This window comes from Muscardinus avellanarius (genome assembly GCF_963383645.1).
Source record: "Muscardinus avellanarius genome assembly, chromosome: 12".
NCBI classification, from domain to species: domain Eukaryota; kingdom Metazoa; phylum Chordata; class Mammalia; order Rodentia; family Gliridae; genus Muscardinus; species Muscardinus avellanarius.
In genome coordinates, this window is record NC_137798.1 from 97,473,234 (window position 1) to 97,500,250 (window position 27,017).

General features: G+C 39.8%; 1 protein-coding gene and 1 pseudogene across 2 annotated transcripts in view; both read left to right on the forward strand.

Annotated features, from left to right (window-relative positions):
* Positions 1 to 26,761, forward strand: part of PPP4R4 (protein phosphatase 4 regulatory subunit 4) — a gene marked incomplete at both ends in the record, with an annotated part of 113,025 nt that extends 86,264 nt beyond the window's left edge. Inside the window, 13 exons of the mRNA XM_080707817.1 lie at positions 125 to 208; positions 1,786 to 1,968; positions 8,949 to 9,054; positions 11,423 to 11,570; positions 16,734 to 16,878; positions 19,636 to 19,677; positions 19,771 to 19,845; positions 20,343 to 20,412; positions 21,024 to 21,110; positions 21,400 to 21,493; positions 22,415 to 22,485; positions 24,164 to 24,311; positions 26,737 to 26,761. Of these exons, the coding sequence (XP_080563943.1) occupies positions 125 to 208; positions 1,786 to 1,968; positions 8,949 to 9,054; positions 11,423 to 11,570; positions 16,734 to 16,878; positions 19,636 to 19,677; positions 19,771 to 19,845; positions 20,343 to 20,412; positions 21,024 to 21,110; positions 21,400 to 21,493; positions 22,415 to 22,485; positions 24,164 to 24,311; positions 26,737 to 26,761 (1,278 nt within the window). The remainder of the gene's footprint in view (positions 1 to 124; positions 209 to 1,785; positions 1,969 to 8,948; positions 9,055 to 11,422; positions 11,571 to 16,733; positions 16,879 to 19,635; positions 19,678 to 19,770; positions 19,846 to 20,342; positions 20,413 to 21,023; positions 21,111 to 21,399; positions 21,494 to 22,414; positions 22,486 to 24,163; positions 24,312 to 26,736) is intronic.
* LOC308271524 (elongation factor 1-alpha 1-like) lies at positions 12,489 to 13,880 on the forward strand (annotated as a pseudogene). The gene has a single exon. The product of its transcript is annotated as an elongation factor 1-alpha 1-like (transcript).
* Positions 26,762 to 27,017: the final 256 nt, after the last annotated feature.

Below are 27,017 nucleotides of genomic sequence, written 5' to 3' on the forward strand. Positions count from 1 at the left end.
GCAGAGGGAAGTATACCAAGATATATGTATATATTTATGTATCACTTGACTATTATTATGATGTATAATTATAGCATACCAGTAAAAATATTTATAAAAGAATAATCTGTATCTCTATTAAAAGGTACTAGATGCTCTTATAGATCATCTTCCAGAAATCTTGGAACTTATGTCCACTGTTGGAGAAAGTAGTGTTCAAGAAAATAAGGTAAATTCTATCTATCAAAAAGATGTCTGAACTTTAAAGTGTGATCCTACACTCTAGTTTGAGTGTTCAGGGAAAGAATGTGTGGGAAACATTTAAAATAGTGCTTTCCCCTGGGTGGGGAGCATCCCACCTGCCAGGCTCTGGCAAGACCCCTGAGTGGGCCCCAGCTGGGTCACAGGTTTATACGAAGCATCTGTCTGTAGAAAGAGGAAGAAGTAGATAAGCCAAGCTGCAGTGCACACGTATAACCCAGAACCTGGGAGGTGGAGAAGAGAGGACGACTCAGGCTTGAGGCCAGCACATGTGACTTAGCTAGAATTTGTTTTGAATTAAGAAATAAAAAAGACTGTGGGTGTAGCTCAGTGGTAGTGCCCCTATGCTCAATCCCCAGTACCACACACACACACACAACAAACAAACAAACAAATAAACAAACAACAAACAAAAAAGAAAAGAAAAGAAAAAAGAAAAGGAGGAGGAGATTTTTTTGTGTGTGTGGTATTGGAGATGGAATCCTTCTCCGGGCTATACTCCCAGACCTATTTTATATATATTTTTAAATTTGGAAATAGGGTCTCTTAAGCCAGTGAGGCTGGCTTTGAACCTGTGTAATCCTCCTGTCTCTGCCTCCCAAGCACGGGGATTACAAGTGTGCGCCACCACGCTCGGCAAGGAGGATATTTTTTTTGTACCTGTGAGGCTTGTTTGGATCCTCATGGAATATTGACAATTATTTGAAGTATTGTAAGCATCACTGTCAAATTCCTGTCCTGTCCCTGAGGAACTGGAAGGCCAAGAGCCATGGGCATCCACCCCAGACTCCCCCGGAGGTGGGTGGTACTGGTCGCCGCCTCGTCAGAGCTGCAGGGCCAGGCTGGCTGCTCTGGCTGTGGCCTGGTCTCAAGTAAACAGAAGACCATGCCTTCTTCTCTTTTCTTGGTTCCAGCGTCTGCTGTGTGAGTGAATCAAATGAAATGCATACATTATTTGAAAATACCAGAAGTAAGGTATTTTTCAAATACAGTAGTTTTAAAACCGTTGAATTTACTATTTTTAAGGGGAATAGATAAGTAAATGAATAAATAAGAGGTAGTGCTTGCCTTAAAGTAGTTGTTTGCAAAAGTCTGTTGGCAATTAACAGCTTAAATCTCCTCTGCAATTCTTACCTTAACGATTTTTATGTTACCCAAATTCTGAAGTACTTGGGAGTTTGCATTTAGATTTTCGGCATTACTGATTATTTCAAGATAAACATAAGGAGGACAAAGATATCTAATTTAGGAGGTCAAGCTGACTGCCATGAATATATAACAAATTAGTAGAGCTGCTGTGGCAATAAACCTGGTAGAAAGAATGAAAAGTCCAGTGACTCTTTCAAAATTGATTTCTGGTAATCATGAATTTTGTTTAGGGATTTTTACAGAAGTATTTGATTCCATCAGATAACTATTTCCCCATGAAAACTGACATTCTTTCTAAACTCTGAAACCCACCCCTCGCATATTGTAATAGTGAATGCTGCAGGTGATATATTTAACTCCATGGCTTTTGCGTTTCCTGTTTTTTCCTCCCCTCAGTTGTCCTCTCTGCCTGACTTGATCCCAGCACTCACGGCTGCGGAGCAGCGAGCTGCGGCCTCTCTGAAATGGAGAACCCACGAGAAGCTGCTGCAGAAGTACGCCTGTCTGCCACACGTCATCTCCAGTGACCAGATCTATTACCGCTTCTTGCAAAGAATGTTCACCATCATGATGACAAATGTGAGCCGGGCACCTTGCTTTTTGTTCTTCGTAGCTCATGGTTGACTTGGGCATCACCAAAGTCTCCACCTTCTCAACACAGTGCAGCAGCTCAGTTCCTTCCATTGTGGCTGGAGTGCCGTCTCTCCAGGTCCCTGAGGAAGGTGTTCAGATTCCCTGTGCTCCAGCCGGGCGTGGTGGCGCACACTTGTAATCCCAGCATTCGGGAGGCTGAGACAGGAGGATCTGGGTTCACTGCCAGCCTCAGCTACTTAGTGAGGCCCTTTGCAACTCAGTGAGACCCTGTTTAAAAATAAAGAATACAAAATAGGGCTGGGGCACAGCTTGGAGGTAGAGTGCCCCTGGGTTCCAACCCCAGTACTGCAAAAAAAGAAAAAAAAAAAAGTTTGCTGTGTGCCTCCATTGCTTTCCTCTGAGTGAGGGCGGGAGGCGGAAGCGGCTCTTGCTGCACTTCCTCTGTGTGTCTCTGTTCTGCGGGGTGAGTATGGGCAGGCTCGCTCCAGACTTGACACTGCTCCTCTTGATAGGACTGTGGGCAGGACTCAGTTAACTCACCGAGGGCCTCCTGCTCTCCTTTGCTCCTCTCGTGGTCCGCAGCCTCAGCATCTCACCCCGGGGAGGCCATGTTCCAGGCTTCTGTTAAGCCCCTTCATATCTGTTTGGGTGTTGGGGTGAGTCCTCCACTCAGGAACTCCGGATCGGCAGGGTATTGGCTAATGGGACAGAAGAGAATTTTGGCATGCCTTAATCACAGACACGAACAGAAGCTTATTTGGGGAAAAGGGAAGAAATACACGTTCAAGTGAGAATGCAGGCCACCTCAAGATGAAGTTTTGGGGAGTTCCGGGCTCTCTTCTTATAGAGGACTTTTGTGAGGGGTGGGCTAGAGGAGGTCTGTGAGGATTCTTCCAGTCTGGTGGCCCCCGAGGCAGTTCATGGTGGTCTGGTGGTCTGGTCAGCTTTAGGGGGATGATCTTATTCCAGTCGTCCCCAGGCGGTTCCTGTGGTCTGGCCAACCTCAGGGTCTTCAGGCTGATTGGAGTCTTCATCATCTGATTGGCAGATGAGCTGTAAAGTGTCCTAAATTACAGGTTTCTCAAAATATTGTACTTGTTATCAGTGCACAGGGCAATTATAATTTCTTTTAGTTAACTCTAGGACCTACAAATTTCCCAGGAATTCCGGAGAGTCAGGCCTGGAAAGGAGAACTGGTTTGGGGAGTAAAGGCTGAAGCGCTTCGCTCCAGGTTCTCATGTTAAAGTTACATTTGACTTTTCCTTCCTGTCTGCCTCCTTTCTACCTACTCATTTCTTCTATCCTACAGGGGTACTTTTTCTTTTATAGTACCTGAATGGTGGCTATGTAATAAAGTTTAAAAGTTTATACTAAAAATAAAATTTATACTGAAAGTTTATACCAAAACTGGATGTTTTACAATAGATGACCTTAGAATAAGAGTCAAAGGAAGAAAGACTAACCCCTCCACATAGGGCTATATTCAAAGCTCCTCATGAATTTAGTTATCAACTTTTATTATAAAAAGTCCCCAGAGGATTATTTAGCCTGCAGTTGTATTTTAATATGACATACCATTACATTTTTGTGAAAGTTTTAAAAATGTACATTTAATATGACATTCCAGAACAAATATGTACATTTAATATGACATCCCAATATGATTTTGTGAAAATTAAAAAACTCCAGATATATCTTCTTTAGGAAGTTTTTTTGGGGGTGTGGTGTGTGTGTGTGTGTGTGTGTGTGTGTGTGTGTGTGTGTGTGTATGGTACTGGGAATTAAACCCAGGGGCCTTCTGCCTCTGGGCTACACTTCCAGACCAATTTTATTTTTTATTTAGAAACAGGGTCTCACTAGGTTGCTGAGAACCTCACTAAGTAGCTGAGACTGGCCACAAACCTATGATCTTCTTGTCTCAACCTCCCAAGTGCTGGAATTACAAGCATGTGCCACTACGCCTAGATAGAAAGTTTTTTTTTTTTAAGGACTTTAAATTCTTATTGCTTCCCTCCTCCCTTCCCTTCCCTTCCCTTCCTTCCTTCCTTCCTTCCTTCCTTCTTTCTTTCTTTCTTTCTTTCTTTCTTTCTTTCTTTCTTTCTTTCTTTCTTTCTTTCTTTCTTTCTTTCTTTCTTTCTTTCTTTCTTGTGGTACTGGGGTTCCTGGAAGCCCTTCTACCTCCGGGCTACACTCCCAGACCTATTTTATACATTTTATTTGAAAACAGGGTCTCTTAACCCAGCGCGGCTGGCTTCAAACCTGGTGATCCTCCTGTCTCCGCCTCCCAAGCGCGGGGATTACAAGTGTGCGCCACTATGCCCTGCCCTTATTGTTTGTTTTCAATGAAAGAAAGATGATGAATTCTAGCCGCCATCTCAGAATTGCAAAATCAATTTTAGTCTCTAAGATTTCAGAATGAGAAAAATAATTTATTATTGGTGTTATCTATAACTTAAGTTTAATAAAAAGAGGAATAGGCATACATTAAATTAACTGCCACCCAGGAGCTTCCCTGGTCCCTCTCCCACTTATTTCATGACAAGTTTATTTCAGATGTCAAAGCAAAGCCTTGGAATTGGATGTTAGACTGTAGATGTAACTTTCTTAAAAAGTTATTTTGATAAGAGTAATTTCCTTATCTGTTTTACATTTTTAGCATGAAATAGGACATTACACATAAAATGGAGCACAATATTAATTTTATTCAGCAGTTACTTATCTGAGTGTGTACTGTGTGCCGGGCTCTTTTGTGAGAGCTGGTTAGAGGAGAGACAGAGGAGATGAGCAGAGCACTTCTGTAAGGGGCTTGCATTCAGAGGCAGGTATGCTGGGGAGGGGTGATCAGGTAATAAACACAGTAACAGGTGGTCGGTGCTTGAAGTTTGATCTTAAGTGCTGATCTCAACCTAACTGTATAGGAGGCAGGCTTGTGTTTAGAATAAGTGCTAAGAATACATAGCATCCAGTATTCTTAGCTTCAGGAAAGAGAAATGACTTCGGTGTAGAATGTGAATTAGTTTTTAGCCAGAGATTTGTCTTCCTGTTTTCTTTTGCAGGGAGCTAGTGTCACACTTCAAAGCAAATGCATGGCTATTATGGCACATTTTTATGTGCTTTAAGAGGACACATATAAAAAGATTTATATTTTTAGTTCCATATTTAATTATAATATTCATTCATTCAATAATTTTTTATAATGGTACTGGGAATTGAATCCTGGAGTGCTTTACTACTGAACTACATCCCCCAGATCTTTTTAATTCGAGACAGGGCCTTGCTAATCTGCCAAGGCTGGTCTTGAACTTGTAATCCTCTTCATTCAACAAAATTTGTCAAGAGCCTACCAGGGAGCCGGGCGTGGTGGTGCACGCTTGTAATCCCAGCATTTGGGAGACTGAGACCAGAGGATCCTGGTTCGCAGATAGCCTCAGCTACTTAGTGAGGCTCTCCACAACTTAGTGAGATACTGTTTCAAAATAAAGAAAAAATAGGGCTGGGGGTGTAGCTCGGAGGTAGAAAGAATAAAAAAATAGGGCTGGGGGTGTAGCTCGGAGGTACCACACAAAAAAGAGCCTACTAGGTGCCAAGCACTATTCTATTTTAGGTACCAAAATATGATAGTGAACAAAAAGAGACAAGGGACCTATTCTCATAGAGTTTACGTCCTATTGAGGACACTTGACAGAATTAATACTTATTCTTTGATATAATTTAATACTCTAATATATGTCGGAAGTTTACCAGTTACCCTCCAAATATACTTCACAGTTATTTTATTCCATATAGGATCCAGTTAAGATCTCGACCTTGCCTTGGGTTGTTACACTCATTTCCCATTTCCCTCTAAGAGAAATCATCTGGAGAGCTTCCTTGGTCCCTCTCCCACTCTTTCATGACACTGTGCTGCAGAAGAGACGAGGGAGTTGTCCTGTAGAACATTCCAACTCCTTATTTGTCCGGTTGCCTCTTAGCCGTGGTAACTTGTTCATCTCTTCTCCAAGTCTCTTGTAAACAGCAAGTTAGATCAGAGAGTTTGCGGATTCAAGTTAAGCTGTTTTGGTGGGAGCACTTCCTAAGTGCTGCTGTTTATATTACATCCGATTGGGGTGGTGGCTTGCCAGAACTGAGCCAAGATGGCCATGCAGGTGGTGACAGCAAGATGCTGCCCCTCCCCTGTGGTCTGCATTGCCGTCTGAGCTGCCTACCACGCAGCAGTGCCCAGCTTCTCACCAGCTTTCCTCCTCTGCTTTAGTATCCACTGGGGATCCTTTCTCAGATTAGTCATTTTATTAGAACTTGAAAAATGATTTTTAGAAATTCCATCATTTCTTAGGCATTTTATGGTGGTTTTTTTTTTTTTTTCCAGGTCTGGGGATGGAATCCAGAGGCATTTGACCTCTGAGCTAAACCCCCTGCCCACTTTTTTATTCTTTATTTTGAAACAGGGTCTCACTGAGTTGCAGAGGGCCTCACTAAGTAGCTGAGGCTATCTGCGAACTGTGATCCTCCGGTCTCGGCCTCCCAAATTCTGGGATTACAAGCGTGCGCCACCACGCCGGGCTTTTTTATGGTGTTCTATGAGGAAATGCTTTCTCTCATTCTTGTGAGTTATTTGCTTACCCTGGTGTGAAGTCAGGGAGACAGATTTTACATTTGGTTCTCTCTCTTTAGACTCTCTTTCAAATATGAAATGATGTTTAATTTGTTGAAGTCATTATTCCTTGTGTTTAAATTTTCACAACTCCTTCAAGCTAACTTTTATGTGCCTTGGACATGATTATATTTATTTTTGATTTCTGGTCCCAAAGAGAGATATATCTATATCTATATCTGTCTATACACACATACATACATACATACATGTATATATTCCCTTTGTGTTATAAAGTATATATTATAAATTACATTTATCATATATGCATTTTTCTTTTTTAATATGCTTTCACTGGTGCATTATAGTCGCACATCATAATATAAATCATGGTGACAGTGACATACATGCACACAGCACTTGGTGTCCCCCACTGTCTCCCCATCTCCCCTCTTCCATGTACAAAGTACTGAGGTTGACATTGGTATTTTTACATATGTACACATGGTAGTAATTCCTCCAAGGAACCTCACTCTTCCCCTTCCCGTTTCCCTAGACTACCTCCCTGGCTCCACTGAGGTTTCTCCTCCATTTTCTGGAGTCTCTCTGGTGTCCCAATTACTCCCTAGGTTGCACATATTAGAGAAAACATGCGACCCTTCACTTTCTGTGCCTGGCTAATCTCACCTAACAGAATGTTCTCCGGGTCCTTCCATTGTCTTGCAAATGACATAATTTTGTTATTCTTTATTGCGGAGTAGAATTCCACTCTGTATTTCCCATAATTTTGTAATTCATTCATCTGTGGATGGACACCTAGGTTGGTTCCATAATTTGACTATTGTAAATTATACTGCTGTGAACATGGGTATGCATATATTACTGTAGGTCTCTGAATTGGGCCCCTTTAGAAAAATATCTATCTAGTAGTGGTATAGCCGGATCATATGGTGAATCCATTCCCAGCTTTCTGAGGAATCTCCACACAGATCTCCATAGTGGCTGAACTAGTATGCACTCCAATAAACAGTGTAGAAGAGTTCCTATTTCCCCCACATCCTTGCCGGCATTTATTGTTATTTGACTTCTTGATGATTGCCATTCTGATTGGGGTTAGATGGAATCTCAATGTAGTTTTGATTTGTACTTCCTGATTCCTAATGGTGTTGAACATTTTTTCATGTTATCTATTGAGAATTTGTATCTCTTCTTTTGTGAAATGTTTATTCAATTCAGTTGCTCATTTCTTGACTGTATTGTTTTTTTTTAGTGTAAGGTCTTAAGTTTTTCGTATAGTCTAGAGATTGTTCCTCTATCAGAGGGATAGCTGGCAAAGATCTTCTCCCATTCTGTAGGCTTTCTGTTTAGACTCTTGATGGTTTCCTTTGATGTGCAGAAACTTTTTAGTTTAATGCCATCCCATCACTAGTGTATGTGCATTTGAAATTGTATCATTATACACAAAATGAAAGAACAACGTGCTTTCATTTAGTTTACTACCTAAACTCATTTTTAACCTAATCGTATTTCAGATTATGTATGTTTCTTAAGTTTTCTGTTCTGAATCATAGCGGGCATCCTCTTTCTGAATTCAATGTGGAGTTGTGCCTAGTAGGGTGGGAACAGCGTGTGTAAAGTGGGAGTGGACACAGTGGGCATCGCTGTCTCAATGGTGTGAGGCTTTAGAATGGTGAACATGAATTTTTAATGCACACAAAATACCTGTCTGATTAATACATGGTTTGAACCAAAAGAAGATGGTTGGATTCATTTGGGATTAAGGTTCTGCCAATTCCTGTGACAGGAATTCAAAGGCGGGGGAGGGGGGATACTGGTGAGAGTGACTGGCGTGGTATCCTTTGCATTCTAAGCTTTATCTGTAGTATGGAGCAGAGATCTCCGTGATTGACCAAGAGGTTGAAGAGCCAGAATTAAGTCAGAATGGTTGAAGAGCATGTCTGAACGTCGGGTCTCTAGACTTATATTTAGAGTGGCATATTTTTGGTAATGTAATTGACACGCGATGAGTTCTAGCAAATGTTGAGTGAGCGACAGAGTCCAGGGAATGACCAAACAAATGGGTGCCTGTGACATATTTGAGGGGTGCGCCACTTAGGGTGACATGGCAAGGAAATGAGAGTCACATTTGGACCATTTGGACAAGACTTTGCTGAATTAGGCTCACTTTGAAGTGTGATGTGCTAGTTGGTTTACATGAGTGATACCAAATGGCAGTACTTCCAGAAGGATTAAGTTCAGTGATTTGAAGGGCAGTGAACATTCTTCTTTTAGCTACTAAATTAATTGGTGGAGACAAATTATTACGAATATATAATAGGCTAATATAATTGTCTTTCTCTCCTATTTCTTTAAGAATGTCTTGCCTGTCCAAAAGGCAGCTTCACGAACCCTATGCATTTTCTTAAGATATAATCGTAAGCAAGAACAGAGACATGAGGTCATTCAAAAATTAATTGAACGTAAGTAATCATTATCTCTTATTTTGAGAGAGAGAGAAAGAAAACAAATCATTTGGTTTTAATTAGACCTGACTTGTCATATTGTTTTGCTAGGAGTACTTGGGCTGATGTTGGTAATATGGAGCATGTGTTTTCAAGTCTTGTAGGTTAATTTGTATTTGTTTTGGAAATCTTTATGGCAAGATCAGATTTGTAATGAAGGAAAGTGATAATTAGCTTTCTTTTTTGAATTTAACACTTAAGAAATTAAAATATGTAAACTTCCATTGACAGCTAGATTTCTATATTGATGAAATAGCTTTTAGAACTAAAACATGAATAGAGTATGAATATAATAATTGATTTTATAATTGTTTTCAACTTTAATAAAATTAACAGAATACATTTTTCTTTGAATAGAGTTAATAGAACAGATGAGTGTGAATCTGGTGAGCCTAAGTGGTTTTAATGTCTTAATAAACTCAGCGGGTGTGGTGGTGCACACTTGTAATCTCAGCATTTGGGAGGTTGAGACAGGAGGAAAGCGGTTCGAGGATAGCCTCAGCTACTTAGTGAGGCCCTTAGCAACTCAGTGAGACCCTGTTTCAAAATAAAGAATAAAAAAATAGGGTTGGAGGTATAGCTTGGAGGTAGAATGACCATGAGTTCCAACTCCAGTACTGCAAAAAAAAAAAAAAAAAAAAGGAACTAAGTCAATTAACAAATGCAGATTCACTTTAATTCATGGATTCTAACATGGCTTTAAAAGGGCTAACATGAAGGCTTTAAAAATCTTTATGGTAGCCGGGCGTGGTGACGCACGCTTATAATCCCCGCACTTGGGAGGTTGAGACAGGAGGATTGCGCAGGTTTGAAGCCAGCCTCAGCTACTTAGTGAGGCTCTCAGCAACTTAGTGAGACCCTGTTTCCAAATAAAATATAAAATGGGTCTGGGAGTATAGCCTGGAGGTAGAAAGCCTCTGGGTTCAACCCCCAGTACCACCAAAAAAAAAAAAAAAATCTTTATGGTGTCCTAAGACTGTCTCTACATACGCTACATATCTATATATGCTTAGTGACTTTTTTTAGCCATTGAACACTTACTTTGAACATTTACTAAACTGTCCAACACAGGCAGGTGATGGAATTTTCTGATTATTGGAATTTACTGTTTTAAACATGGATGAGTACTTTAAAAAAAAACTACTTTTATAAAATTTTATTTTAAGCCAGGTGTGGTGGCACATGCTTGTAACCCCAGCATCTGGAAGGCTGAGACAGGAGAATTGCAGTTCAAAGACAGCCTCAGCTACTTAGTGAGGCCCTTTGCAACTCAGAGAGATTCTTTTCAAAATAAAGAATAAAAATATAGGGCTGGGAGTGTAGCTCGGAGGTAGAATGCCCATGTTCCATCTCCAATACTGCCAAAAAAAATTAGAAAAATATGCTCATTATACTTTAATCTTTCTTTCTATCATCTGTTTTAGTTTAATTTTCATTTTCCATTGGAAGGACCTTACATTTAAAATAAATTTTATTGTATAAGAAGATTTTGTGTGGTTTTAACTCAAGAATTTTGCTTTTGAACATTTATGTAAAAAATGGAACATATTGACCTACAGTCAGTATTTAAAGTACTATTTACACATAACTCTGTTCAATTCAAAACATTTTTAAGGAAACAAAAAGAAAACAGTTAATTTGATTTTTTTTTTTTTTTTGGAGAATCTGGGGATGGAACCCAGGGGCATTCGACCTCTGAGTTACACCCCCTGCCCTATTTTTTTTATTCTTTATTTTTGAAACCGGGTCTCACTGAGTTGCAAAGGGCCTCACTAAGTAGCTGAAGTTGTCCGCAAACCATGATTCTCTGTTCTCAGCCTCCCAAAGGCTGGGATAATATGTGTGCGTCAACATACCTGGCTTAGTTAATTTAATTATTAAAAAGATTTTGAAATTGTGTAGGCCTGCATTTGAACTCTAGCTGATCTTAACTTCTCTGAATCTTAGCATTCTTATGTTTTAGGAGGGTAAGTATGTGCCATCCTATTGAATTGCATTTTAGGGTTAAAGGAGATAATGTATAAAAAGTACTTAGCATACACTGAGTGGTCAAAAACTAATAATAGATCTAGTCATTCAGTAATTAAGCAGTTTTTATAGAACTTGAAACAATGTTAATGACTTATGTTAATAAAACTTTTTGCTGGTTTTGGAGGTATCTGATTTTGGAGTCTACAAATTTGAGATAAATAATATGATTTTTATCTTTTATCTCTGGTATTTGCTAAACAAATTGAGAGTATAAAAAACTTGTCATTGAATTTGTGTGTTTTAATATTGTCATGTATGAAAATTTAACTTCTGATACTTTTGTTATTGTCTCTAGAACTGGGCCAAGGAAAAAGTTATTGGAATAGACTTCGGTTTTTGGATACCTGTGAATTTATCATAGAGATCTTTTCAAAATCATTTTTCTGTAAATATTTCTTCCTGCCTGCTATTGAACTGACTTATGACCCAGTAGCAAATGTGAGGTATGTAAAAAAAAAAAAGTATTTGAAAACATCGCATTGTTTGTACATCTACTGTAGCAGATATTCGCAAGATCTTATTTCTTAGTCAATTAAAAAATGAAAGGAAGAATTTACGCTTGCTTTAAAATTCTTAAATCTTTTTAAAAAGTTGACTTAACAGTTGTATATGGGTTACAGTGTGATAATTTGATATATGTTTACAATGTGTAGTGAGCAATTCAGGGTAATTGCCATTTTCATCTCCTTAGACATTTATCATTCTTTGTGTTGGGGACCTTCAAACTCCTCTCTTCTAGTTCTTTAAAAATATGGGTTGTAAATTATAGTCACCTTCCTGTGCTATGGAAGATTAGAAGATGTATCTCATATCTAACTGCGTTTTGATGCCTGCTTTTACCTCTCTCCTCATTCGTCTGTCCTCTAGTATCTATAATTCTACTCTTATCTTCTACCTCAACATTTTAGCATCACATCAGTGTAAGAAAATGCAGTATCACACATGGTCTATTTCACTAGACAGACTGTTCTCCAGTCTATGTTGCTGCCAATGACAGGAGTTCATTCTTTTTGTAGTCCGATAATCTCCCTCTGTGTATTCATAGGACGTTTTCCTTATCCAGTCATCTGATCATGGACACCTCCACTGATTCCATACTTTAGCTACTGTGAATAGTGCTGCAGCGAGAGCTCAGTAGTGTCTACTGAGGAGTACCAATAGGACTTGGAAGTATAATCTTTCAACACTGCCATGGATCCTTCCTGTTACTGGGTTGAGAGAGTGAAAAGTCAAAGCCAGCTTGGCAGGCTTTGGATATACACATTAGCATCCAGAGAAAGTTCCATAGATATTAATAATTTATCTGTTGTTAAGATTAAAGAATGTTTTTGCAATGGGTTTGCTGCCAGAACACAGGTGTCATGAAGACCACTGCTAAATCCAAAACGGGAAAGGAAAAGACTCAAGTCAACATCGTGGTCATTGGAGATGTGGATTCTGACAAGTCCACCACTGCCAGCTATCTCACCTACAAATGTGGTGGGATCAACAAAAGAACCATTGAAAAATTTGAGAAGGAGGCTGCAAAGATGGGAAAGGGCTCCTTCAAGTACACCGGGGTCTTGGATAAACTGAAAGCTGAGTGAGTGTGGTATCACCATTGACATTTCCCTATGGAAATTTGAGACCAGAAAGTATTGTGTGAGGATCATTGATGCCCCTGGACACAGAGACTTTATGTAAAAACATGATTACAGGCACATCTCAGGCTGACTGTGTCTTTATTGTTGCTGCTGGCGTGGGTGAATTTGAAGAATTCAAATTTGAAGACCTGGAGCATGCCCTTCTGGCATACACACTGGGTGTGAAACAACTGATTGTTGGTGTTAACAAAATGGACTCCACTGAGCCACCTTATAGCCAGAAGAGATACGAGGAAATTGTTAAAGAAGTCAGCACCTACATTAAGAAAATTGGCTACAACCCTGACACAGTAGCATTTGTGCCAATTTCTGCTTGGAATGGTGACAGTGTGCTGGAGCCAAGTGCTAATGCCTTGGTTCAAAGGATGGAAAGAAACCCGAGAAGATGGCAGTGCCTGTGGAACCACGCTGCTTGAAGCTTTGGAGCGCATCCTGCCACCACCTCGTCGAGCTGACAAGCCTCTGCGGCTGTCCCTCCAGGTGTTTATCAAAGTGCAGGTGTTGGTGCTGTGCCTGTGGGCAGAGTGGAGGCTGGTGTTCTCCAGCCTGGTGTGGTGGTCGCCTTTGCTCCAGTCAGCGTCACAACTGAAATGAAGTCTGTTGAAATGCACTGTGAAGCTTTGAGGGAAACTCTTCCCTGAGACAGTGGGCTTCAATGTCAAGAACATGTCTGTCTGTGAAAGATATTGTCATGGCAACGTTGCTGGGGCAGCCCAGACCCCACCCATGCAAGCAGCTGGTGTCGCTGCTCAGCAGATTGTCCTGAACCACCCAGGCCACATCAGTGCTGGCTACGCCCTGAACTGCATCATCACGCAGCTTATGTTGCTGGCAAGTTTGCTGAGCTGAAAGAAGACTGGTCACTATTCCGGGAAGAAGCTGGAAGATGGCCCTAAATTCTTGAAGTCTGGAGATGCTGTCATTGTGGATATGGGTCCATGAAGCCTACATGTATCGAGAGCTTCTCTGACGATCCTCCTCTGGGTCGTTTTGCTGTTCTTGGTATGAGATGGACAGTTGCTGTGGGTATCAGCACAACAGTGGACAGGAAGTTCTGCTGGAGCTGGCGAGGTCATCAAGTCTGCCCAGAGAGCTCAGAAGGCTGAATGAGTATTACCCCAACACCTGCCAGCCCAGTCTTAGCCAGTGATGGAAGAACGGTCTCAGGACTGTTTGTCTCAATTGGCTATTTAAGTTTAATAGCAAAAGACTGGTTAATGATAACGATGCATCGTAAAACCTTCAGAAGGAAAGGAAAAGTATTTTGTGGACCATTTGTTTTTGTGTGTTTGGCAGTTTTAAGTTATTAGTTTTTGGTTTTTTTTTTTTTTTGTGTGTGTGATACTGGAGATGGAACCCAGAGGAATTCTACCTCCTAGCTACACCCCAGACCTATTTTGTGTTCTTTATTTTGAAACGGGATCTCACTGAGTTGCAAAGGTCTCACTAAGTAGCTGAGGTCTGTCTGCGAACCGTGATCCTCCTGTCTCAGCCTCCAAATCCTGGGATTTGCAAGCGAGTGCCACCACGCCCGGCTTAAGTTATTAGTTTTAAAAATAAATACTATATAATGGAAACACCTTGACCAAAAATCTGTCACAGAATTTTGAGACCTATTAAAACAAAAGTTTAATAAGAAAAACGGTTTAAAGAAAGAAAAAGCGGTCAGCAGCCTTGTCACTTCAGAGCTGGCTTGGTGAGCATCTGTTCATTTTGGGGGCCCATGTGTTCAGAGAAGTGGGGCTGCTTTGGAACTTTTGTCTTGTCTTTTGTGTTCAGCAGCTGTCTTACATTTTAGAAATCTAATAAATGTTAATTGGATTTGATTAACTATGAAGTTAGATGGAACAGGCCTAAAAATGGCTTGCTTGGAAATTAGAAAAGAGAAAAAGATTTTTCTTCCCCCAAATACATTATTGCCTTTTTCTTGAAAGATGTACATAGGATATAAGTTATTTTTTTAGCCATTTTAAAGTATACAGTTCAGTGGCATTAGATACACATATAATTATTATTATTATATATTATTATTATATTATTATATATTATTATTATATTTCCACATTTGCCAATGGTATAAAAAATGTTAAGTCCTGCACCATCAGACTTCTGTGTTCCAAGCTTTATGTCTGTGTTCTAAACCTGAATTCAGATCTTTGTGAGAGACTGAGTCACTTGGTCACAATTTCCCTGAACAAAGTTCTGGAGCTCTCTGCTGAGTTTCCCATGATAGCTGCACCGAGCTTCTTTTGCTTTTTGGATGCATAAAAAGTCAATTTTGTTGTACAAGAAGAATTTTCAACTGGAGATATTGCTGAGAAATCATCCTAGAAACTCTTGAAATGAGATTTAGCTCAAGGTCTACAATAGAAATAAGACACAGCGACAGAGAGAGCATGCAGATTAAGGCGTGAATAGAGCAGCTGTGAGGCAGACAGTGGGCGGCCTCTCTCTGGCAGAGGGAAAGCTCGACTTCAGCAAAGCAAACAAGTCCCAGGACCACCACTTCCTGGAAAGGCTCCCGCGCCCCCTGGCATCCTTCAGCCTACCTGCTTCTTCCTTATCAGCCTAAACTAGATTTATGGCTGTCATAGACTCGTTTTTAATCTCATTTTTCCTCTCACTGCACTTAACTATCTTGGTGATCTCTCCAATCTTGTGCTTAAATATGATCTGCATCCTGGGGACTCCTGACTCTCTTGCAAGGACATCTGCCCAGGCAACAGACCAGCTGCCCACCTAGCATTCTCACTGAATATCTGAGGAACACCTCAGATTTACTCTGATCTAGTTCTCATCTTCCTTGCTGCTTTTGTTCCTGTACCGTCTTTTCCTCCTCAGTGAATAACCTTTCATCTTCCTGCTGGCTTGGGTCAAAATCTTAACTCCTTTCTGCCGTTCACTCCACCTCTGTGCCTCAGTGTATCCTGCTGCTTTCCAAACATCTGCAGAACCCAACCACTTTTCCCACCTCCGCTACCACCCCCTCCAACCCATCATCAGCTCTTGCTTGAACTATTGCACAGGCCTCCCCTGTCGTTTCTTTTCTCTCATTTTCACCTACAATCTGATCTCAAAGCAGTAGTCGGACATTTTAAAAGTCAAATGGGGTCCCTTCACCCCTCTGCTCAACACCCTCCAGTGCTCCTCATCACACTCAAAATAGCAACCCGCCTCCTTCCAGTGGCCTGCGCAGCTCAGCAGGAGATGGCATCTGCTCACCTTGGAGACCTCCTGCTGACCCCAGAGGCCACCTGCTCCCCGGGGCCAGCTGTGCACCTGGGGCAGCACCAGGGCGGCTCCGGCTCCTCTTCTGCACTTCCCCATGTGCTGGCGCGGCTCATTCCCTGCTCCCTTTAGGTCTTTGCTTGATGCTGTATTTTTAGTAACATCTTCACTGATTGTGTGTGTGTGTGTGTGTGTGTGTGTGTGTGTTACTGGAAGTTGAACACAGGGACATTCTACCTCCATGCTAGACTCTTGATTCTATCCTAATTTTATTTGGAAACAGGGTCCCTAAGTTGCTGAGGGCCTCCCTAAGGTTCTGAGGCTGGCCTCAGACCTGCAGTCCTCCAGTCTCAGCCCCCAACTACTAGAATTACAGGCACGTGCCCCTGTGCCTGGCCAGCCACCTGCTTTTAAGTTGATCCACCCACTCCTCTGGCCCTTGTTTCTCTGATTTGTTTTTCTCCATACCACTTACCCCTGCCTGAAAGAAATTTTGCTTATTTATTCTCTCTTTCCTATCCTCAGAATGTCAATTTCCTAAGAATAAAGAATGTTGTTGGTTTTATTCACTTCTACATTTTCATAGACAGAATAGTGAATGCTCCACACAGAATGAGGACTCACAGATGTTTGTTGCAGAATGAAATCCCAGGCCATTTAACCCTTGAATTTTCCTTCAGTTGGTTGCTATTAATCTTAGTTATTAAATTCACCCTCAATACTACCTTATTGCAGAATGAAACTTTGCTATCTGTTGCCCAAAGTGAAATCAACTCTGAAGATTCCTGCAGATAAACATCTGCTTCAGCAGTTAGAAATGTGTGTGAGGAAGCTCCTGTGTCAAGAAAAAGATAAAGACGTTCTGGCTATCGTGAAAAAAGTAAGTGTCCCTCTTGCTACCACACTGGTCCTCACATTAAGAGGACAGTCATCACTTCACTACCTGACAGGGTAGCAGTGTGTTAAGATATTGATATCTTTGCAAGAGTAGTGAGAAGTAGTCAACGATTTGGTTGGTGTGTGCTACAACTCAATTGAAAGTTCCTTCTCAAGGGCCTTAATATCAGGTTTTTATTCCTAGGAAGACAAGGGAAAGGTTAGCTCAAAAGTACTCAATTAACACTGTTCAATTAATAATGAACACTTCTCTCATCAGATCTTACTTTTAAGTGGTTTTAATCCAGTAAGAGTTTCTTGGTAAACCGTTTTATAGACACAGCCATGGAATGGCCTTCAGAGTTAATCCGGTGGTCTGTCTGAAGTGCCAGATTTGAAACACTGTGTCTGCTCCCAATGGGACGAGTGACTGGCAGGGCCAGGATGGAACAGGGAATCTGGTACCTGCCCCTGAGCACATTTCTTTATAGATACTGTAACATTGTATTGTATTGTTTTGGTTTTGTTTTAGCATGATATTTTATTAGAAGGTTTGTGGTCATCAGAAATCAAAACACTAAAAATTTGGGTTATTAAGCTCAGACCTTAAGATAGTTTTCCAAATATCTTTATGCTGAATGTATGACAAATATTTTTACAAGACTGAGTCAACTTAAATCAATCTGAATATTAACTTTAGAAAACAGTTTTTAGCCGGGTGTGGTGGCGCACGCTTGTACTCCCCGCACTTGGGAGGCGGAGACAGGAGGATCGCGCTGGTTCAGAGCCAGCCGCGCTGGCTTAAGAGACCCTGTTTCCAAATAAAAATACATATGTAAAAAAATAGGTCTGGGAGTGTAGCCCGGAGGTAGAGGGCTTCCAGGAACCCCAGTACCACCACCAAAAAAAAAAAAAAGAAAAAAAAAGAAAAGAAAAGAAAAGAAAATGGTTTTTAAGCATTTATTTGTGGTGAGATTTATTAGCACTATAAATAAATTAGCATCAGTGGGGATAAAAAAGAGAATCCTGTGATTTCTCCCCCTTTTTTTCCTCTAGAGATAATTTCTAGATGTCCCATAGAAATTTTTAATAAAATGATTTGATAAATCAGTATTAATTAGTATGATTTTTGTTTACTGAAAGGTGAATTCCTCTTTTATCAAGGAAATGACCACAAATACAGAGTTAGACACATATCTAAATCTAAACACACACACACACACACACACACACACACACACACACACGCAGGTGCACACACATTTGTTTCTGCCAGATGTTTCTGTCCTTATTTAAGTTACAGAAGTTTGGGTAGTATTTTAACTTGTCAAAATAATAAACATGAGAAACTTACTTTTCTAAAAGAAGTTATTAATTCAAGAGATATTATAAGCTACTCCCATAAATAGTTACAAAATGATATAACTAAGTTAATAGATTATTGATCTACAACTGATTATTCTTAAGTATAGTTCTTATTTTAAGTACGTGTCACATAATGAAGTCAGTCTATCTCATGAAAATTCTGTAGTTTAATAGTTTTTTTTTTTTCTGTACTGGGGATTGAATCCAGGGACATTCTACCTCTGAGCTACAATCCCAGCCCTATTTTTTATTCTTTATTTTGAAACAGGGCCTCACTAAGTTGTGGAGGGCCTCACTAAGTAGCTGAAGTTGGCTGAAAACCTGCGATCCTCCTGTCTCAGCCTCCCAAGGACTGGGATTACATGCATGGGCCATAGTTTAATGTCAGGAAACTCTGAGGAAGCTGCACATACCTTGGGAATAAAAATGAAGCAGATTAATCAGAATTTTACATTTTATTTGGAAACAGGGTCTCACTAAGTTGCTGAGAGCCTCACTAAGTAGCTGAGGCTGGCTTCGAAGCTATGTAATACTCCTGTCTCCACCTCCCAAGCACTGGGATTACAAGTATGCAATACCATGCCCAGCACTAATCAGTTTTTTAATATGAGAAGTATTTTTATTTTGAAAGGAGATATTTCACTGCATAAGATTTTTAATGAACTTTAGCATAAAACAAAGCTTAAAATTATATGTTTGCAATAGATAGCTTTGGGAATATGAATATATAAATTTATTTTAATACTTAGAGTTACTTCTGTCAGATAAGTTTCAGAAGTACTGTACTATGTCAGAGACAAAACTGCAGATTAGATAGACTATATTTTGATTGGAATGACTTCTACTCAATAGACATCAAAGAATATCTGTTCTTTTATGACTTGTTTCAAATCAATGTATTATGAAAGATAAATACTAAATTGAGAGAATGCTTTCAGAGAAAACTTTTTTCTTTTGGTTAGAGTGTCATAATGATAAAGTTTCTGTGGAAGGGACCTATGGATTTTAAGCCAATTTATACTGTGTTCCATGTATATTTAGCAAAAAGACTTAAAAATTTAAAAACTATTCTATTTCTGAAAATTCAGAAAAGATCAGCAATGTGGGTTATTAGAAATTGGTAAAATTGCTTTCATTTAGTGCTTAAAATGTGTTTCTAGGCTTGCTTTTCTTAGGTTAAAAATTTGTGAAATTTTAAATAGATCCTAGCATTAATATGTAGAATTTGATCATGAATGCCATATAGAATGGGGTAGAACTTTAGAGTTTTCTATTTAGCTTTCAACATAGTACAGAAGTCTTCTCACTAACTCCTTTGGGAAGGAAGTATCTTTGAGAAGTAGGTGATTGATTTCATTTGATTGCTACAGAATAATTCTAAAACCTTTCTTTGTAGACTGTATTAGAGCTGGACAGAATGGAAATGTCCATGGATGCGGTAAGTACTCTCTTGGCCTCATATTGAAAGGCACATTTAATGGTTGGCAGAATGTTGCCGCTAATGCTGACAATGCCATTTTAAACTTCACAGTTTCAGAAAAAGTTTTATGAAAAAGATTTGTTGGATCAAGAGAAAGAAAGAGAAGAACTACTGCTCTTGGAAATGGTATGTTGTTTCTACTTGCACAGACCCTGTTTCCAAATAAAAATCCTAAAAATAGGTCTGGGAGTGTAACCCGGAGGTTGAAGGGTTTCCAGGAACCCCAGCACCATCAAAAACAAACAAACAAACAAACAAACAAACAAAAAAACAAACATTTGGCCATTGCAAATTAGAAACTGAAATAACCAATATTAGCAAATGAGAAAATAAAGGCTCATTACAACAATATGCCCAAACCTTCTAGAAAATAAAGGTTCATTAAAACAGTATGCCCAAGTCAGTGTTTTAGTTGGATAAACCAAAAGTTTTATAGATTTATAAAAGAATGCAGATCTGAAAGATTCTTGAATTTTTTAGATACAAATATGAGGGAAAACTTAACTCTTTAAACATATTTTACAAGCTGTATTTGTACCTGTGAAGTTTAATCTCTCTTCAGAACAACTTCCTAACTCTGTCTGAGCTTTACCTTTAACATGAAGACCCCGTGTTCGTAACAGGAGCAGCTGGAGAAGGAGAAGCAGCAGAACGGTGGGAGGCCCTCCAGTGAGAAAAGCTTTGAGAAGAAGCGTAAGTGGTTTTCCTCCATCTTTACCACGCTGTTGCACAACTCATTCTGCACCCTGGCATTCTGAAAAACCATGCTGAGTTCTGAATTTGGCAGGGAAAATTGCTTCACTTCTCCTATTTTTTCAAAGTTGTTTTTGAAAATTGCCCGTTTACTGTGGTACAGATGTTAAGAATGTGTGAATAAATGGTAGGAAGATCCATCAAAAGGAAAGCTCGAAGCTTAATAACAGCTCCAAGATTACATTTGTAATCCCAGTACTTGGGAGACTGAGACAGCAAGATCACAGGATCAAGGCCAGTTTCACCTATTTAGTGAGGCCCACTGCAAGTTAGTGAGACCCTATTTCAAAATAAAGAATAAAAAGAGGGCTTGGGGGTGTATCTCAGAGGTAGAATGCTTCTGGGTTCCATACCCAGTAACCCTCCCCTCCAAAAAAAAGAAAAGAAATTGGTCACTGAATAGCAAACAGTAAAATATAAAAATATATAAAGTAAGAATATTTGAAAAAGAGTGAGTGCTGCTTAACTAGGGATAGTGACTCATATTATATTTGTGGAGATTAATAAGGATGCAGAGAAAATTATACAACTTAAGACAGAGTTTATTTTAGGCAGAGACACTAAGACACCGACTCAAAGTCTGCCCAAGAGCATTCCCATCTCTGTTCCCGGACCCTCTTCTAGCAACCCATCAACAAGTAAGAAATGACAGTTCTTAACTGTCTCTTTCATCATTTTTTTCCCTTTCTAAAAACTTAATTGCAGAGAAATTCACTGCTAGGTGAGATATACTATCCTAAAGTATATTTGCCTTTAATTGTTAATCCTTTTGGTGGTTCTTAATGAGTGGTGTGGGTCAGCCCAAACCAAGGGAAGAAAGCTCAATCCATCTGTGTTTTACTGAAAAGGGTAGGGATTGTGGAGGGAATGGGTTGGGACAGCTAAGGGTGGACCGAAAATCGCATTTTCCTTTTTTTTTCTTCCCAGGCAAAGAAATCAAGAAGTCCAAATTGATTCGAAGCCAATCTTTTAATAATCAAGCTTTTCATGCAAAATATGGTAACTTAGAGAAGTGTGCTAGGTATGACTGTCCATTATTTACTTTTTGATTTTTAATTTTAGTCAAACATAAGGGAAATATTGACATTATTATAAAAATGAGAATTACTCTTGAGTTTTCTATAGACCAATCATCCAATCATTTTCATCTATAAAGATTGTTAAATTTCTTTAAAACTGGGGCTCCGGATATAGCTCATTGGTAAAGCACTTGCCATACATGCTTGGTGCCCCTGGGTCAGTCCCCAGTACCTCAAAAGGAAAAAGTGAAAGTGTTCCAATTTGTTGAAAATAGGCATTTTGGCTCTTTGGGAGACAGTTGCCTGGAGCTGCATTAGAACATCACAGAATCCACATATCACTGTGCAGAAGGAGGTGGCGCTATATCAGACGAGGGGAGAGGTCGCAGAGGCTCAATTACCATCATTGGTTACATGTGCTTTATATGTACAGTATATAACAGCTGCATATCAGTTGACAAATTAGTTTTAAGAAAACATAAATGCCTTGAAAAATATTCACAGAAAAAGTGTTTTTCTCTTATTAAAAGATAACATTTCAGAATTTCAGCTGTCTCTTGGGGTATTATCAGTAGAACCCGCTGGAGATCCTAGCCAGCAGGTTGATCTTCAGATGGAAAAAGGGGTTATGACTAAAGATGAGTTATTTCCAGGAAAATTTTACTCACATTCCCTTATTGACTGAGCACTCAAAGCAAAAAATGTAACTGTGATGAAACAAATGTTTGAGCAAATGTTCTTAAGTTATAGACATGTCTTGAGGCATGGGTTGTAAAGAGCAAATGAGAAATGAAAGCAAAAGCATGTTTTATAAGAAGTAGAGGAATCTGTTTACAAAAGAAGATTAAAGTAGCCTAGGTCAGGGCACTGAAATTGAGAGAAGCATGTCCTTGTATCGTAAACTAAGTCCTGTTCTCTTCTAGTAAAAGTCCTACAGCAACCTATGCATCTTCTGTCTCAGGGTTAGCTAAGACCTCTGTGCTTTCACTGACTGGTAAGTAGCAATCTAAGCTATTCCGAAAATTTCGCTAAATTTAGTAACATATTTTCTTAAAATAACTTAGTTTTTCTTAAACTTATCTTTATCAAATTCCTAAGAAATCAAACTTACCCCAGCAATTGAGAAAATATTTGACTATACTCTTTTCTCTCCCCTGTGTCAAGGCTCTGAGCTTATTAATTCTAAACGAAAATGTCTCTCTCCTTCTCTTTTCTCCCTCCCTTTGACCCTCTCCATAACTGAACTTGGATTTCTCCTTTGACTGGAGTCCCTTTTGTACCCCAATTTTTCCTTAGCTTCCACATATGAGGGAAAACTTATGACCTATCATTTTTTGTGATTGGCTAATTTAACTTAGCATATTACTCCATAATTTCATCCGTTGTCCTGCAAATGACATAATTTTGTTTTCAATGGCTGAGTAGAATTCCACTATGTGCATATCTTATCATTTTGTAATATATCCATCTGTTGATGGACACCCAGGCTGCTTCCATAATTTGGCTATTGTGAATTATGCTGCTAGAAACAGATGTGCATGTGTCACTATAATATTTTGACTTCTGTTCCTTTGGAAAGATCCCTAAGAATCGTATAGCTGGATCAGATGGTAGTTCCAGCCCCAGTCTTTTAAGAAACCTCCACACTGATTTCCAAAGTGACTGCAAATTAGTGCAGTCACCAACTCTTATACTGTATAAGAGTTCCCTAATTCCTCACATCTGCTCCAGCATTCAAGTGACCTTGAGAATCAAAAGACTGGATATGGTCTACAGACCCCACAGCTTAATCCAGCATCTTAAATGAAAGTATGTGTTTTATAAGGAAGGATATACCACCTGATACACTAGAATGTCTAACATTAAAAGGGTTCACAATATCCAGTGTGAGGAAAAATGGGGGGAGGGGAGAGAGAGAGAGAGAGAGAGAGAGAGAGAGAGAAAGAGAGAGAGGGAGGGAGGGAGAGAGAGAGAGAGAGAGAGAGAGAGAGAGAGAGAGAGAGAGAGAGAGATCTGAACAACACTTTGGTAGTTTATTTTTTCTAAAGATAAATATATACTTAGTATATGATCTAGCAGTTCTGCTCCTAGGCATTTACTGAAGAAAACTGAAACATTTCAGCACGCAGACTTGTACACAAATGTTCTTAGCAGCTTTGTTTTGTAATAGTTAAAAACTAGAAAAATCCAAGTGTATACCAACACACATGATGTTTAAACAAATTCTGGCATATCTAGAAAGAAATGAAGTATTGATATATGCAACATAGATGAATCTTAAAATAATTATGCTGAATAAAAGCCTGACAAAATAGATTATATACTGCACTGTAGACTTTCCGTTATATAAAATTCTAGAAAAATGCAAACTAATATGTAGTGATGGCAGTGGTCTGGAGAGGGAGGTGGTGGGAGGAGGAGGAAGGCTTGCAGAGCGGCAGGAGGGGCTGTTGGTGGTGGTGGGTGTCTCACATCTTCGTAGTGGTGATGACTTCATGGGGTATACACATGCTAAAATATTTACTTTGTGCAGCTTATTATATATAAATTAAACCATCATAAAATTGACTTAAAAAGAGAAAAAAGCCAGCTATCATTAGCCTCTTCTTCTGTTCAGTTGACGTTTTTCTCAGGATATTTAGTATATCTGACTCTACATGCGTTTCTTTCAGATGATTCATTCCGGACTCGTAATTCCAATAGTGTTCCAAGTTCCTTTTCCCCCAATCCTCCCTTACCAAGTACCTCCCGTGGGTCAGGTAACACAGCAGATCCAAAGAGCAGTGGAAGTAAAGATGGCCAGCCCCGGAAGGCCACCTTGTAAGTAGCCGGCGATACGCTCCTGAGCCTGGTGGCCTGCTTTTCTCTGCACTTCCTTTCCACTGACTTTCCAGAGAGTATAAAACATCTATAATGAGATGCTAGAATCTGCTGGGATTATTGTCAAGGGAGATGTTGTTATGTTACACGGGTACATGAGATGAATTATATATGGCAAGGACACTGTGACCATATACCAGTGGCTTCTACTAAGATCTGTTCTTTTTTCCTGTGAAAAGTTTGCATTCACAGAATTTATCTCTGGGAAGACAGTGGGTGTTGTTACATTTCTTTAAACACCTCGCTATAGTGATATAATCACTTAGTGCTAACAAATATGGGTGCAAGTATTGCCACTGAAGAAACCTTACTCCAGCATAGAACCTAGGGTTGTGGGCTCCATGGGAAACTGACAGGCTATACTGTGCCTTGACGTTGAAGTTATCTAGGGGCTCTGCTGTCTTTTCTCCTGTTGTGCCTTTGCATGTGCTATTTGCTTTTTGTTTGAACTGTGAAACCTTCATTTCTTTTAGCTTAAACATTAAAGAGGGCAGTACCATCAAAATCACCATAAGAGACCATACCAAAATACAAATGAGTTAGCCAGGATGTCTAAACTATAGAACACCTGATCCTTCTGATTAGAACAAAACTTAAACAAGGTTTTGATGTTTCACTAAATTCATGGACATTTTCAAATAAAGTTTCTCAAATCCTTTCACAGAAGCTGTGCTGTGGTTGAATTATTATTTATTCTAATTTCAGATGGTTATTGGGTATATACATATATAGATGTATATATCCCAACTTCATTCAGGATTTAGAAATAAATTTATTGAATGGAACTCAAAAGGAGTAGGACTTACATACTACAAGAAGTGATAGTAATAGGAAAATGATACTGATATTACAGATTGGTAGTGTGAAAGCGGAGGGTCCTCTGACTACAGAGAATACCCTTGACCCTGTGTTATTGCCCTCATGGTTACACTGTGGAAGTCCCATCGAGAAGCCATGAGAGTAGAGGAGGGACAGGATAGTGTTCTGCAGGGTGTCGAGCTGGAGCTGTGGTCCCTGCTCCACCGGCAGCTAAGTAGTGGGGTGCAGTTCAGTACTCCAGCTTACTGTGCACACCTCTAAAAGGGCAGGGCTGGCTCCTGGCTTGTCTTCCGAGCGGCCTTCAGTTCTGCTCCTGAGACCCCTCCTCTCTGCCCCACGGCCCTCTTCCTCTCAGAGCATTCTGAGAGGGTCTCTGGGCCCCTCCTGTTGTGGGGCATGTTTAGTAACAGGACAGACATTCCCATCTCCATTTACTTTTCTGAACGTCATAGGCATCACTTTAAGACCACTGAAACCTCATCATGCCACCTCTCCATCATTTCAGATTACTGAATCTGTTCTTTCATCGTTGAGTATATTTTTCCTTTTTACAGACTGAATTTTCTTTCTATAATTGATGGTTGCAAAAATGAGTCTAGAAACAAAGGCTCTGATAAGAAATCACATCAGGTTTGTTCTCCTCCGGATGTTCGGAGGAGGCGCGCTGGCGGCTGCAGCTGTGGCACTCCCGTGGAGGAGCCTGGGTGCACAAGTGCCGGCTGCCTTCCCTCACGGGGCTCTCATGTGAACTCTAGGGAGGAGCACTGCCACTGGGCGGCAGGCCTGTCTGGCATCTAGAGTGGTCTTTTTTCCTGTGAAGTATTATTTGCAATTCAGAGCCATGCCATATCCAAACCAATCATGTGTCCTTCTTATTTAAGAAAAGCCTTTGAAGGGATTTCAGAAAGTATTAGTGTGATTTTACCGTCTCAGAAGGAAAGTTCTATGCAACACATTGCCCATATTCACAGAATGACACATCTGGTATTTAGAAACAGCATTTTCTTAAAAGTACAGGTGTGTCTTGTACCTTTTAAGCCCCAACAGCTGATGTATTTAGGTCTGTGTAATTTCCATTATGATTATATAAAATTAAATATGTTCTCTTAATTTAATAATGCTTAATTCAGTTTAATGACATCTAATTTATTTTAATGTTTGCGTTGAGTGTTATGTTAGGTGCGCATATATTTGGTAATTTAAAAAAAATTTTTTTGGTGGTACTGGGGGTGGAACCCAGAGGCTTTCTACCTCCAGGCTATACTCCCAGACCTTTTTTTATATTTTATTTGGAAACAGGGTCTCACTAAGTTGCTGAAAGCCTCACTAAGTAGCTGAGTATATTTGGTAATTAAAGGTGATTCTGAGTAATCTTTAATATTTAATTTTTTCCCATTAATCAGATTTCTCATATGTTGGGTTTATTCAGGATAGCCTATCTTTATTTTTTAATTAGTTTGTAGGCATTATATAGATAACATTTTTCATATTTTCTTCTTCCTCCCTCTCTCCCCCCCTCTGTCCCTTCCTTCTCCCTTTCCTTCAGAAAATCTAGAAAATCCAACCCTTAAATCAGCAGCTCAGGAAGGAGACAAAGCAAGGGCAGCTGGAGATGGCGACGCGTGGGCAGCAGCCGGAGCCACGGCCGGGCCTCTTACCAAGGGTGTTTTTAGTGAATGGAAAAAGATACATAACGGCAGCTGATGCTAAACCTACCATATTTAGAATTAAATTCCCTAGGAGGTATAATATATATTCCTTAAATAATAATGTGGTTGCAGAATTCTAATGTTAACAGTTCAATGTCATGGCAAACAGCTTTGGGTG